The 15,985-nt window shown below is 40.6% G+C and overlaps 1 protein-coding gene across 1 annotated transcript in view; it reads right to left on the bottom strand.

The window, feature by feature from the left end:
• Nucleotides 1-11,918: 11,918 nt before the first annotated feature.
• LOC145405295 (transcription factor RelB homolog) overlaps nucleotides 11,919-15,985 on the bottom strand; it is a 103,900-nt gene continuing 99,833 nt past the window's right edge. The window contains exon 13 of the mRNA XM_080276716.1: nucleotides 11,919-12,331. Coding sequence (XP_080132842.1) covers nucleotides 11,919-12,331 — 413 coding nt within the window. The remainder of the gene's footprint in view (nucleotides 12,332-15,985) is intronic.

Below are 15,985 nucleotides of genomic sequence, written 5' to 3'. Positions count from 1 at the left end.
ACCAGTGCGCAGTAAGGCCCCGGGCTGCCGTGACGTCATGTTAGTGCCAGAAACTTCTGGCTCAATTTTCTCTTCCAAAAAGGGGTGATTCTTTTTTCACCAAAAGTTTGTGGCGCCTTGACATAGGTGCCATATATTTTTGCTGAGCACTGTATATATATATATATATATATATATATATATATATATATAACCTACAGTAAGACCTCACTGTAATAGACTAATTGGGGTCTAAACCATTCCGAAAAATGCGAAATTCCGATAAAAGCATCATCTGGACTTCCCCCTGCTAACCTAGACTTTTTCCTACATATATATGGTATATATATATACTTACATACAGGCAAGTCCAGGTTAACAAGCAATCATTTAACGAGAATTCGCTAATACAACATCTTGGAATTTGCACCACCGCCTGTTTAACAAGTAGGTAAAAACCCGTACTTACAAGAACTGAGATGAGAGTTGCGCCGCAGCTCTCCGCCGTGGTCACCTTGGCGACTAGGGAACGTGCCGCACACTAGCTCTGCAAGCCTTTTCCCGTCTTATTTTCGTAAACATTCTTCCAGCCAAACTTGCCCAGTCAAGGTCGGCCTAGAAGCGTGGTTTTTTTCTGTGCCCAGGATTACCGTATCACCACGTCTTCTAAGCATTCCATTGCGACCCCAAGTGCTCCCAGTGCTAAGCGTGCTCGGCTTTCTATCTCTGTTGCCCAGAAACTGTTGAATATGTTTTTCTTCCCATTTTCTAATGCTGTTAGGTGTATTACCCTCTTGTATTAACCCCTTATTCCAGCTTAAAATAATCAGAAAGTCAATTTTGGTGGTTTTAGGGGAGGTTGCTCAGAGACCTTGCTCCCTAACTCTTATTTTTCCCACAAGTTCTCCGCTTCATTTAACGAGAATTCGGCTATAGAGCAAAATCCTTGCTCCCAATTAGCTCGTAAGATCAGGACCCGCCTGTATGTAAGTACTGTATCTTTATACGGTACATATATATATATATACATATATATATATATTGCTAGATGGAAAGACTCACAGATTAACAAACGGATGGGCAAACAGACAAATAGATCCCTCTTTTACCTAATGATTTTGTTCTCGTGGTGCTAGATTTGGGGCATCCTCTTCCGGTTAGCAATTCAAAACCCAGCTCTAACAGTACCTTAAAGGGGTAAAAAATGATAATTCTGAGCCATAAAGTGAAAGGAGTAAATATGCAGAGCATAACCTGAAGTGTCTCTTTTTATCATGTTTTATTTTTTAATAACCATTGAACAACTTTTTATATTGACAGGATATTGTGCTTTAGGTGATTATGAACTTTCTTCAGATTTGTTTTGGACCTGGACCAAGCAAAAGTATCCCCTAAAGGACCAACTTTAAGTGACAGATACCAGTATATGTATGTATATAGGCATGTATGTGTGTGTGTGTCTGTATATAATATATATATATATATATATATAAATATATATATATATATATATATATATATATATATATATAAATATATATTAGACCCTCGCTGCAACGGACTTTGGATTTTACGAATGCCTCGGTGCCCATCGAACTTTCATTATAATGAAATATATATATATTTTTTTAATGCTAGGAAGAAGGAACCAAAGGCCAACGAGACTGCAAAAACTGTTCCCCCCAAGAGAAAAACAAAATACTAGAGAGAACCAAATTCATGATCCGATCATTTTCAAGATGCCTGGACACACTGTGTTTGAAGGACTGGAGATCATAGATAGCAGGAAATACAGACAAATGAAGCGCAATATGTGTGTCTCCTACTTTTTTTTTTACTCCAATCTGGCCTGAAATTACCCCCTCCCCATCGTGACTGCTGAGTTGTAATAACACTTTATAGTACTGTAATAATGTACTAGTCACAAGAAGTGCTATGACAAGGATATGAACTAGGCTGCAAAAGGTCAAAATTATAGGCCAAATCAGTGTAAAATGGGTATAGTTTTCATTTTTAGTATTAGAATATGCTACTATAATCACTTATTTTCAAACATGTGCTTGAAATCCCACCTTGGGCAAGGACCCTTGGTTATTACGGACTATCGGTTTTAACAGACCTTACTTTCTCCCAATCAGTGTATTATAGCGAGAGGCCTTGGGTCTATATATATATATATATATATATATATACATACAGTATATATGTATCGTTTCGTTTTTAAAGGCTCCAACATGCTTGCATGTGTCGGCCTTGGTCACCTAATGGCGGCTCTCCATGCTGCATGATCCATTGCAGCCTCCCTGTTCAGTCCCTTAACCCTGAGGTCACATTTAATGACCTCGTCCCATGTCTTTCTAGGTCTACCCCTCATAACCCCACCCCCAATATTAACACTTCTCACCCTCCTCACCCAATTATCATCCCCCATCTTCTCCACATGTCCAAACCATCTCAATCTACCTCTCCTCATCACAACACCAATACACTCCAGTCCCATCCTACCTCTCAACTCTTCCATTATAAACCCAGCCCCTTCAGGCCTTGGACACAGAGACGCACTGCACATCCACCTAATCATTGTCATTTCTGTACGTCTGAGCCGGCGAATATCTTCCTCCTTCACTGCCCAGGTCTCACTACCACACAACATTACACTCCTAACACATGCTGCATACAAACACCCCTTAGCATGGAGGGAGAGTCCTCTCAATGTCAGGAGAGGCAAGAGCTCCCTGAACTTCTTCCAACCACTTCTCACCCTAGCCACAGAGCTAGCTCTAGCCCCACCTCCAGCACATAACATGTCTCCCAAATAACAAACTCTTCCACACACTCAAGAGATTCACCAGCAAGTTCAACCCTTTCTCGGCTGACAATCTCCACCTGCTCACCCCAACACGCCGTACACATAAAATCAGCATTATCTCGCAGTCTACCTCTGATACCACTACATCTCTTATGCACCCATTTATCACACACACTGCACAAGATGGAATTACTTCCCACGCCCTTGTGGCAAACCGCACATAGCCAGAGTATATACGTGTGTGTGTGTGTGTGTGTGTGTGTGTGTGTGTGTGTGTGTGTGTGTGTGTGTGTGTGTGTGTGTGTGTGTGTGTGTGTGTGTGTGTGTGTGTGTGTGTGTGTGTGTGTGTGTGTGTGTGTGTGTGTGTGTGTGTGTGTGTGTGTGTGTGTGTGTGTGTGTGTGTGTGTGTGTGTGTGTGTGTGTGTGTGTGTGTGTGTGTGTGTGTGTGTGTGTGTGTGTGTGTGTGTGTGTGTGTGTGTGTGTGTGTGTGTGTGTGTGTGTGTGTGTGTGTGTGTGTGTGTGTGTGTGTGTGTGTGTGTGTGTGTGTGTGTGTGTGTGTGTGTGTGTGTGTGTGTGTGTGTGTGTGTGTGTGTGTGTGTGTGTGTGTGTGTGTGTGTGTGTGTGTGTGTGTGTGTGTGTGTGTGTGTGTGTGTGTGTGTGTGTGTGTGTGTGTGTGTGTGTGTGTGTGTGTGTGTGTGTGTGTGTGTGTGTGTGTGTGTGTGTGTGTGTGTGTGTGTGTGTGTGTGTGTGTGTGTGTGTGTGTGTGTGTGTGTGTGTGTGTGTGTGTGTGTGTGTGTGTGTGTGTGTGTGTGTGTGTGTGTGTGTGTGTGTGTGTGTGTGTGTGTGTGTGTGTGTGTGTGTGTGTGTGTGTGTGTGTGTGTGTGTGTGTGTGTGTGTGTGTGTGTGTGTGTGTGTGTGTGTGTGTGTGTTTGTGTGTGTGTGTGTGTGTGTGTGTGTGTGTGTGTGTGTGTGTGTGTGTGTGTGTGTGTGTGTGTGTGTGTGTGTGTACATATCCATCCATCATCCAATCCTACATTGCCCCATGAGGAGTGTAGGAGCTCGGGGCTAGGCACGTTGGTCCTGACGTTTAAGATGAGAGTGACCAGCCTCACTCATCCCTGAGTGGTATATATATATATATATACCGTACAGTACAGTATATATATATATATATATATATATATATATATAGCCTCTATGGTACAGTGGTAAAGTGTGCGTTTTCATACACTGAAGAATGAGGGTTCGTGCCCTGCCAGGGTAATAAACTTTGGGAGCGTTCTTCATACCACGTACTGCATTGGCAGACACAAGGGGCGCAGTGGTTGAACCAGTGTCGCATACTATAAAGTATGCTTGCACCCAGTCGGCTTGCGCAGGCCGATTGCACTTGGTTCACAGACTACATACACATCCAAAGCCACTCCAACACTACAATTACACTTGCAAGCACTTCTCACCCTACATACAATCACTGCTAGACAGCCTAAGCCACTTTGCAGAGATACCTTGGCTGTATTGTCCCCACTTCAGTCGGAACAGGCCGGTCCTGCAGTGGACACACAAACGGCTGATGAGATGAGATATACTGTATGTGTATATATATATATATATATATATATATATATATATATATATATATATATACTGTATACAGTATATATATATATCACTCTCATCTTAAATGTCAGGACCAACTTGCCTAAACCTGGGCTCCTACGCTCCTCATGGGGCAATGTAGGATTGGATGATGGATGGATGGATATATATATATATATATATATATATATACTGCATACATTTATAAAGTCAACTCACATATCGCGGGGTTGTTAGTCACGGTTTTCAAATTCACAGTTATTTTTCCAGCCAAACCATTATCACTTGTACGTCAGAGTAACCAATTTTATCAATTTGATACCTGTGGTCACTGTCCCAAGTGACTCATTTCCTAGGGTTTTTTCCAGGTTGCAGCATCGTTAATGTTAGTTGCAGCCAGAAGCCAATCACGTTCAAGCATGACAAGCCAATCACAGCAATTCCCACCCTCACCTAGCAGCAAGCAGGTGCACTAGTTCACCCTGTTGTCCATGCTACCACCACACTCGCCTCATGCTGAGAGGCTATAGTGTGTCTCATGCCTTGGAACCCCTCCCCTTCCCTCATTCACTTAAGCATTGTCGTCAGTTTGAATCATATAAGAACCTTACAATATTGTTCATTCCCATTAAATACTATGCATTACATACTGTTTTGAAAGGGTGTCTGTGTCTGCTGGTGACTAGTTGGGTGTATGGTGGTAGTGGGCAACTTTGCCAAAAGGTTAGACTCATAGGTAACTTTCCCCGTAAGTTATGATATTTATCATTCATGGAATTTCTAAGTCACGGTGGGTAATAAGACTATAATAACCGCGAATTGCCTGAGTTACCCCCCCAACGCATGCATGCACACGCACACACATGCACACACACACACGCACACACATGCACACACACACACACACACGCACACACATGCACACACACACACACACACACACACACACACACACACACACACACACACACACACACACACACACACACACACACACACACACACACAGGCCCCTTGGTTATTGCACACTTGGTTGTAATGGTTTTCATTTCACTGCAAGATGAAAATCTGCACTCCTTCCATTATCATGCATTTTTCAGCTAAAAATTTTCATTACCGCACACCTGAGCTGGTTTCTGTCAGTAATGATAATGCAAAGTCTGTGGTTTCTGATGGTTTTCAAGGATTCAAAGATGAGATCCTATTCGATCACTTAACGCCAGGTGGAGAAGACCGCTAACTCTCCACCCCCTTGGCTCAGAACCCCTTATCTCAAGCTCACCTCAGGTCTCTATTTGGTATGTGTTCCTTCTTTGTTGTATCTTTTTCATCCCTTTCTATTAACCTAACCATGCCTATGTGTGTTTCTGATACTTACTATAACAGTAGGTGCAGTATGCATTCAGTGATTCTATCATCTTCATCATCATCATCTGGACCTCCTTTCCCACCCTAGGGCAGGGTGAGTAAGTGATTCTAAATTGCTATAAAAGGGAAAATTTGAGCTTGCACTCGGGATATCTGGTACCAATTAGGATAAATTTCATAGTTTCTACATTATTGTTATTTTGCAATTTTATATCTGGTACCAATTAGGACAAATCCCACAGGTTGTGCATTTTCATTATTTCACAATTTCATTATCACGCACCATGCTCGGTACCAATTATGCGCAATAGCCATGGGATCACCGTATGTATATACATAGTACAGTACAGTGCGTATTATATATATATATATATATATATATATATATATACTGTATACACAATATGTACAGTACATACTGTAATTATAAAAGAAACAATATCTCCATGTACTTTTTATATTCCTACTTTCAGCGATATTTTGTGTGTCTATTTAGCTTATGGAAAACAGCATATGTACTTACATATCAAGTGCACCAAAGTGATATATATATAAACCGTATGTATATGAAACTGGACATGTAGGATGGGATAATGGGAATGTTTCAAGATTTATGAATAACATCAGTCTTGAAGCAGAATAGATTCTGTTAGGGCAAATTTCAAAACGTAATTGTTATAAAAGTCATTATAAGTATAAAAAGTACAAAATGTGTAGAAAAAAAACAAAACAACATAGGGAACAAAAATCATCAGTAATATACATTATTACCAAACCATGAAAAGTTGCCCTATTGTGTGCACACACACACACCACACACACACACACCACACACACACACACCACACACACACGCATGTAGGCATGCACACACGCACGCACGAGTGTGTGCACACGCACACACATACACACACACACACACACACACACACAAAAACATTAAGTATTTCTATCTGAAGCTGCTGATCCCAACTTCAACACAATACAACAGATTGCCAACAATTGATAACAATGTTCATTTTGTGCGACCAAATCAATGGTATAAACCAAGCCTCATTCAGAGATCTGATACTAGCAGTCCACTCAAACTCATAATTGCAGTATGATCGCACAATAATTACTTTGGTAAATGACTAATCCACACTGTCATAAGATTCACAAAAATAACAATGATAACAAAGTTTGAAAGATGAAAGAAATTAAATGCTCTGTCAGGTAAGGTATTGTCTCAGATAACCACGTTTCTGATAACAGTACTGCTAAATTTCCATTTAAACAAGATTCTCTAACTGTTACACAGTAATGATTTTTCCAACATGAAAATACCACACTAGCAGTTCCTATCCCAGTGATGGTAAATGACTTTAATCAATCTCACTCCTGTCAGCCTGTAAAGGATCTAATAGACTATACAATCCTGCACAATAAATTTTAATACAGTTTTGTCTTAATGAACAAATTCCATTTCATCTTGCCTCTCAACAAATAAATCACAGCCATCACCACTACTGGGGGGATCTGCCTTCTTGTACTGCTTTGAAAACATCAAACAGAATGTATATACCAGTACATAATATCTATGCAATAAAAATAATTTACAATTTCAACATTCAAACATTCAACTTTACTTCAGGTGTAAAAGAATTCATCACAGAATTATGCAAATAAACATTTGATACAAAAACAATGCTCAAAATAATCAGTTGATGACTCTGAACTTTCCAACACACACACTAGACACTGATCCTTTCTACAGCACCAATAAAAGTTTCAACAGTTAACATCAACATTATATTAAAACTGTACATACATAAAAGGCACATGGCGTGCCACATTTTATCAACTAAGCAATGTTCATAGTTGTCACAAGATATAAAATGAAAATATAATTAGAGAAAAGGGGGAACTGTATGAAGAAAAAATATTACTGTAGTCTAGAGAAATGAAACCCATAAATGGGTCATGCAAGCCAAACAAAGAGAAAAGTAACAGCTATGAGATGCACTGGGAAGCAATGTCACCTGATGCAGGCTACTGACAGTCAATTGAACAACTCTTGGTTATGGTAAGGGCCCAGGATTGAGAACATTAGACCTGGAAAGTAGCTTTGGTTTCCTCCACACACACACACAGACACATAGACAGACAGACACACAGAGACACACACACACACACACACACACACACACACACACACACACACACACACACAATTTGTGACCTTCAAGAAAGGCTACAACATGTTCAGCTGAATCTCAATTACTCAATATGTCATCATCATCATCATGCTTTCAAGTTACAATATTTCATTCATTAAAAAATAGACAAAATGTGATTTTCAATAGACACATCATTAAACATCTATGGTGTACAAAGATTGGCTCTCAAAACATAACTCTGGTTTATCAGCAATACTGTACATGTAAAAGAATCTCCAAACATACATGAAATGTACTGTAACCACACTCATACTCAGCACTGAAGCTAGTATTTTGTGGTTATTTACCGTACCAGATTCAACAAAGAATTTTCGTATACTAATGTACTGTCTCTCCAAATGAGGGAAAGAAGGTACAGTGCATAGTATGTGCTATTGGGAAAGGCCCTTCATGAGTATCAGTCCCATAATGCGAAGGCATCTTACCAGTCTGCCATAACTGCTGTACACACAACCCTCCAGAAGCATATCAATTCCTAGCAGGGAAGTGTGTGTGTGTGTGTGTGTGTGTGTGTGTGTGTGTGTGTGTGTGTGTGTGTGTGTGTGTGTGTGTGTGTGTGTGTGTGTGTGTGTGTGTGTGTGTGTGTGTGTGTGTGTGTGTGTGTGTGTGTGTGTGTGTGTGTGTGTGTGTGTGTGTGTGTGTGTGTGTGTGTGTGTGTGTGTGTGTGTGTGTGTGTGTGTGTGTGTGTGTGTGTGTGTGTGTGTGTGTGTGTGTGTGTGTGTGTGTGTGTGTGTGTGTGTGTGTGTGTGTGTGTGTGTGTGTGTGTGTGTGTGTGTGTGTGTGTGTGTGTGTGTGTGTGTGTGTGTGTGTGTGTGTGTGTGTGTGTGTGTGTGTGTGTGTGTGTGTGTGTGTGTGTGTGTGTGTGTGTGTGTGTGTGTGTGTGTGTGTGTGTGTGTGTGTGTGTGTGTGTGTGTGTGTGTGTGTGTGTGTGTGTGTGTGTGTGTGTGTGTGTGTGTGTGTGTGTGTGTGTGTGTGTGTGTGTGTGTGTGTGTGTGTGTGTGTGTGTGTGTGTGTGTGTGTGTGTGTGTGTGTGTGTGTGTGTGTGTGTGTGTGTGTGTGTGTGTGTGTGTGTGTGTGTGTGTGTGTGTGTGTGTGTGTGTGTGTGTGTGTGTGTGTGTGTGTGTGTGTGTGTGTGTGTGTGTGTGTGTGTGTGTGTGTGTGTGTGTGTGTGTGTGTGTGTGTGTGTGTGTGTGTGTGTGTGTGTGTGTGTGTGTGTGTGTGTGTGTGTGTGTGTGTGTGTGTGTGTGTGTGTGTGTGTGTGTGTGTGTGTGTGTGTGTGTGAGAGAGAGAGAGAGAGAGAGAGAGAGAGAGAGAGAGAGAAAGAACACTTCTGTTTTGAGTACTGCAGGTACATGTAATTGTGGTTAGATGGTAGTTGCCAGGGTAGCAAACACCTCACACTAGCCTGGCTCAGGGGAAGTGTGAGACTATCCATACCAAAGGCAATTTACTTTATGATGGCAGGTATAGTTAATACTTCTCCATTAAAATGTCTTCAGAACCACACAGAGCCAAAAATATCAAGAATAGTGAAGGTTTTTGCAGTTAGAAATAAACAGAAAAGCTGATGTTAGGCTTGTAGAGGTACCTGTATTTGTTTAACGGTGATGTACAGCGAACCCAGCCAAGCTGTTACAATCCAGTGTTGTTCAGACATTCCCACAATTTATAAATTAAATTTGTACTCATGTTGGCAACTGGTGTTACTGCTTATTCATCACAATATGTAAGGCCTAAATTTTGTTAAGGGTACATTAATAACAAATAATAATTATTATTTTTTTCATAACCAAAAAATGCATTATGGTATTATCAGGTGTCTTGTTGCTGAATGTGGGAAGGTGAGAAAGCATGCATGTGTAAATGCCTTACACTAGACAGGCTTACCCCTCTGCAATTTTTTATTTAACTCTGTATTCGTACTAGTGACCACATTTACACTAATTTCTCCCTCCTCTGTCTTTCTTTCCTTCATTCTTTCCCCTTCCTTCTGCCTATGGGTGACTGCACACTGGGTGACAAGCCAAATGGTTTCCTGTACACCAGGATACCATTTACTATATACTGGGTGGTAACCATATAACCAAATTATGGCATCTGGTGGTATAATGGGTAATTAAGGCGCTCCAATCCAATTAAGCCTGTGTAGGTTTACATCCAAGGGATGGTTGGGGTTTACTACTCACGTAATGCCACTCAGGGATGAGTGTGGCTCGTCATTCTCATCATAAATGTCAGGGCTACTTCCTACGCTCCTCATGGGGCGACACAGGATTGGAAGATAGATAGATAGATTTTCCAACACAATACTGTATATACGTTAATATAGGTTCTATCAAATACTGTTATAACACTTCTGGGTTAGCAAAGTGTGTAAGTTACTTATAGGTAGTGGCAGAGGGGATAAATGGTAACTTTGCCTGTGTGGCCAGAAGCAATTAAGCCTTTATACTGCTTTCTCAATACAGTACTTGTGTAGAATAAATTTAGGTAGAGTGTTAACCTGCAACAAGGAATTAGCCATCCTAATCAAGGGTTGTGTGTACTAATTCGCAATACAGAGCTTGTGTAGAATAAATTTAGGTAGAGTGTTAACCTGCAACAAGGAATTAGACTTCCTAATCAAGGGTTGTGTGTACTAATATTGCAGAGATGGGAGACTGATACTCATTATAAAAGAGTACTGTAACTCCAACTATGTCAATCAGTGAATAATTTAATATATCAACTGAATACGAGGAATCCCAAAACTCTTGGGTCAAAAATGGTTCACACAATCCCAGGTCCATACGGGGGCAGGAACACTACGTTAAGAAACTAACAACACTAATATCAGGTAGCGATGCAGGAGCATGGCCTCTCTTGGCTCCTACTCTACATATGTACAAAAAATAAGGATATCTGCCAAAATAAATTCTTAGAAACTATAAAAATTATAAACTTCATGCATTTAAAGCACAGCCTATTAGATCATTGTGCAATACCTACTTCACATTTTACTTGACATATTAAAATATAATAATAAAAGAAAGCTCTTATTTGCAGTATACAACTTTAAATCTTATCACTTTCAATACACTGGCTGACTGCTGCCTGTATCTACCGGTAGTAATGGACTTACTACTATCCTTAATTCTGAGAACTTTGCACCTGATTTTCCAGCTCAAAGAAAAAAATTTGCAAGCAATGTCTTTATCTTTGCAAATCTATTCAACATTTCAGGTTGCTGCTAATATCTACATATAATCTCCCTTTGCCATATGTGATCATTATTCTCCATTATATGGGATGGATTAATTCCATAAAATAAATGGGGAAATCTTTATGTATGAGTACAGTAGTTATCAGCAGAGTGCCCAGTGATGTGGGCCACAAATCCATTCACTCACCTTTCAAGCCTTTAAAATTTCAACGACTGCAGAATAAAATCTACAGCATCCTTTGCGAAGCATTTAAGAGACAAACTTCCTAAAAAGTTATGCTCAATATCACAACATAAAATAACAGTAAACTATTATTGGCAAAGAATTAAATTCTCCCCTCTATAAATGAGTCTGATAATTTATATACTCTAGGAGATACATGCCATTTTTAAAAATAGTTCAATTGGATCATCTGATATTTTTATATATGGTAATTTACAGCATTCTATGGGTTGGGAGTTGAGCAGAATTAAAATTTTAGAGACAGTTGTCATTTAAGTTTCATCATGAAATACAAAATGTTACCTATGGCAGTGTTCTTTGCCAAGGTCAGTAGGAAAAATTTAGCATCAGGATCCCTGTAATAATCTTGTCTAAGGAATATAAAATGGCGCCAGACAAAAACACACTGACATTGGCAATAGTGTTGTAATGTTTATACTGTATGAGAATTAGCTTGGGAGACCAGGAGCTAAACATTGCTGCTGCACCTTGAACTCATTTTGAGGAGAATGATAGGCATCAGTGAGCCGAGGAGAGCTGATTGAGAAGCTCTATCTCACACTTCAGGTTGTTCAAACTGTCTGAACCCCCTGACACTGTCTCTTGCTTGGACTGAGGAATGTTCATTGTATAGGAAGTTGGACCAACACTACTACATGTCTTCCCACTTAACTTATTTTGTGAAGATGATGGAGGTGGTGGATCAATTATGTTTAAATTTGACGAGAGGTTTTCAGAAAGATGAGCATCTACCATTGACGCATTAAAATCATGGTCGCTGGGAAGAAGAGACCGTAGTTCTGCAGAATTGATGTTGCCGATGTCAAGCTCGATGGGATTCTGATCGATGCATTTTTGTGAATCTAAGTCTAGGAGCTGGGAGATGGCAGGGCCCTGGGGCGGGAGAGAACCTCCTACCATACTTGCTGCTGCTCCACCATAACCAATTCCACTAATCCCTGCATGAACTATTTTGAGAAACAAATAATTATTAGAGAAAATTAAATATACAAGTTTCAGACAAATTTGTGCAATAATCCTTCTCCAATATGAGGATTATGCTCTGTTATTTTTGTTTATTAAATTTGTTGAGATAATAAATAATATACAGTATACTGAATGGGCAGGAGGGACCTGAAAATATGGGTATCAGTATTGGATAAGTGTTAATAATAAACTACCACTCTACAGTCAGTTTTCTATACTGGCAGATATATGGTTCCGCTTCCAACAACAAAAGCTAGGCACTCCCACAGCAATGTTCTGCACAGAGTGGAATGACATCATTGCAATATACAGTATCTAAATACTGTACTGCTGAACTCAGCCTGAGTGCATGCTGTCATGGACGACATTACTAAGGATATATGCCTGAACATTAATGTCTGCCAAACTGATCTTTCCAGCCAGTATTTCTACTTATGCCAGCTCTTTGCATCTGCAACTCTTTTCTTTGTGCAGATATCATCAAAAAGAGATCACCAAACTTATCAACCACATGGTAATAGTGTATCACTACCTCTCACATAACGTGTATCAATATTTGGCAGGGACACTGACTCCATGGAAACACTACAGGCCCAAGAGTAAAAGTTAACTGTATATTAGAAAAGGCATCCATATAAGCAAATGTCAAATTTCCAGTATTTCCAGGACTGGTCCAAATAACCTCCTGGTACCTGATGGCAGACAAAAGTCCCAGTCATACAGAATAGTCATAGCACTTCTGGAACTTCAAATCTGTTGAGTCAGGAAAGGACCAACATCAACAGTCATGACGCCTTCAAAAAATATTGGCTTCAGCTAGTGTGGCAAAAACTACTTATGCCCTTGAATTTGCAGTGAAACCTTAACACAGATATGGATCTGTAGTGGCTCATGACCCACTGGCCACTTTTATCATGGGTGCCCTTCTTGTCATGGTTAAACCTACTTAGACAATCTTACAATACACTGTAGTTGCTGAGAGGAAGGGTCTCCTTGCACCTAAGTTACCTTGGGTGTTAAGGGTGGCAATGTAATTTTCAATATACTCATTTGGAGCTCCTGACTGACATCTAACATGCAGCAGAAGAGGACCTTAATCCCTTTTATCAGGCGTACTTCAGTATATCATTCTTGTTATTTTCACATTATTTTATTCAGCTTCTAATAGATTTCTCAAACTGAAGAGGTCTGATATAGCCTCCATTAACTCTCTCAATACAAGATGCCTTTTCTAAGTAAAATATGGTCATCTGAAAGCTGTAATTTTAAACTAAAAGGCTTGACTGGATACAAGGAGTTAAGTCTGTTGAAGATCAGGCATCCACACATATTACTTTGGTGTTGTGAGCAGTCCTTTCCTATCCTAAAGTTCAGTTACCTGGACACACTCCAGAAACTGCTGTTTGCTGGAAGTGGTGACCCCATGACCACCAGGAAGGAAGCAACACCCTATATATATATATATATATATACAGTATATATATCCATCCATCCATCCATCATCCAATCCTACATTGCCCCATGAGGAGCGAAGAAGCCCAGGGCTAGGCAGTTGGTCCCGACATTTAAAATGAGAGTGACCAGCCTCACTCATCCCTGAGTGGCATTACATGAGCAATCAACCCCAACCATCCCTTGGATATAAATCTTCACAGGCTCAATCCGAATGGAGTGCAATAATCACCCACTAAACCACCATGCACCAAAATTTGGTTACATGGTTACCACCCAGCATAGTAATAAATATACACAGTCACCTCTCACATAATGCACGAATATTGTTTCTGGCAGGTCCTGCTTTATGAAAATTCCGCGTTATACAGCCATATGTTTACATGTTAAAGGGTTTCATGGTACCTAAGCCAGCCCCTCACCTTTTGGGGCAATTTTCCAGGATTTTTCCCAGGACATTTACCTACCTAAAAATGACTTCGGTACATACAAACACTGAAGGATTCCTCACCCTGATCTGAAGAGTTTGTGGCCTCCCTGGGGGGAGAGGGGAGTGGGGTTCCAAGGCAGGGCAGGACTATTACTGGTCCCCAGCATGGTCCTCTGGCCACGCCGGTTGCACAGTCTTTCATACATTTATAGAGCCGATTGGAACCCCTTCCCTCTCCCATTTGTTGCAGTACATGACCAGGTACCTTTCTATCATAACAAGAGCTGGGTCAGACGAACAGTTGACTCGTTGACTTGGCACTTTTTGGCACTGGCACAATTAAGTTCTCCTCTCTCCTTCTGCTCGATTATGTCAAGCTTCTGCTTCTGGGTCAAACTCTTCCGCCATTTGGCTGAGCCACGGTAGGGTGGCATGGTTAGGCTGGGTCAGGTGGCAAAAAAAAAAAAAAAGCAGAGTTAACACACGGCATATGTGGAGGCAGAGCGGGGAAAGGGTTGACTAGAGTGGCACAGGAATGCTCAGCAGACAGTGACGACACCCTGCACAGACACGTGACATGCATATGTCACGCGAAAATGCAACTCGCGCTTTGACTAAACCTGCCTATGTTTTGTCTGTTTTTTACTGTGTTTTGACCAGTTATCTTGCATTATCAATATATATTCCATAATTTTTGGCCTCAGGCTGTGTTTTCACTCTCATTGTAGCATAGTAGGGTTTTTCAAGAAATGGGCAATTTCTCCACCTGCATAATAATTGCCAAATATGTTTTGAAAAAAAAAAAGGGGGGGGGGGGGGCCTGTGCTATGACTTTCCGCACTCTTTGATTGCGCATTGCGCATTATGTGAGAGGTGACTACAGTATATATATATATATATATATATATATATATATATACAGTATATCCATGCATTGCGCATTATGTGAGAGGTGACTACAGTATATATACAGTATATCCATCCATCCATCATCCAATCCTACATTACCCCATGAGAAGCGTAGTAGCCCGGGGCTAGGCAGCTGGTCCTGACATTTAAGATGAAAGTGACTAGCCTCACTCATCCCTGAGTGGCATTACATGAGCAATAAACCCCAATCATCCCTTGGATATAAACCTTCACCGGTTCAATCCAACTGGAGCACAATAATTACCCACAAAACCACCAGGCGCCAAAATTTGGTTATATGGTTACCACCCAGCATAGTAAATGGTTTCCTGGTGTACAGGAAACCATTTGGCTTGTCACTCAGTGTAGAGTCACCCACAGGCAGAAGGAAGAGGAAAGAATGAAGGAATGAAAGACAGAAGAGGGAGTGTAAAGTCACCCATAGGCAGAAGGAAGAGAAAAGAATGAAGGAAAAATAGACAGAAGAAGATGGAAGGAAACAAGGATGGAGGAGAGAACAGGGCAGACACCTGAGAGCAGCACTACACTGAGTGAGTGGATGGTGGGCGCCCCCACCTACCTACCCGTGTATATATATACTGTATATATATATATATATATATATATATATATATATATATATATATAAAACTGTGCCTAACAAAAGCCACTCTCCCCCTCACTGCAGAATAAACAGCTGAAGGCCTTCACCTTGGCCACAGCAAGATCCTCCAAAAATCAATCTCTCACAAATCCAAACAGTCCATCAGAAAGTAACAGCTGAGATGACTTCAGTACTGGTATAAGT

The sequence above is a fragment of the Coenobita brevimanus genome, chromosome 66, assembly GCF_032717465.1.
Source record: "Coenobita brevimanus isolate Jiangsu-jjx chromosome 66, ASM3271746v2, whole genome shotgun sequence".
Lineage (NCBI taxonomy): Eukaryota > Metazoa > Arthropoda > Malacostraca > Decapoda > Coenobitidae > Coenobita > Coenobita brevimanus.
Note: the sequence above shows the minus strand (reverse complement) of the source record. Positions and strands in the feature narration are given on the sequence as shown.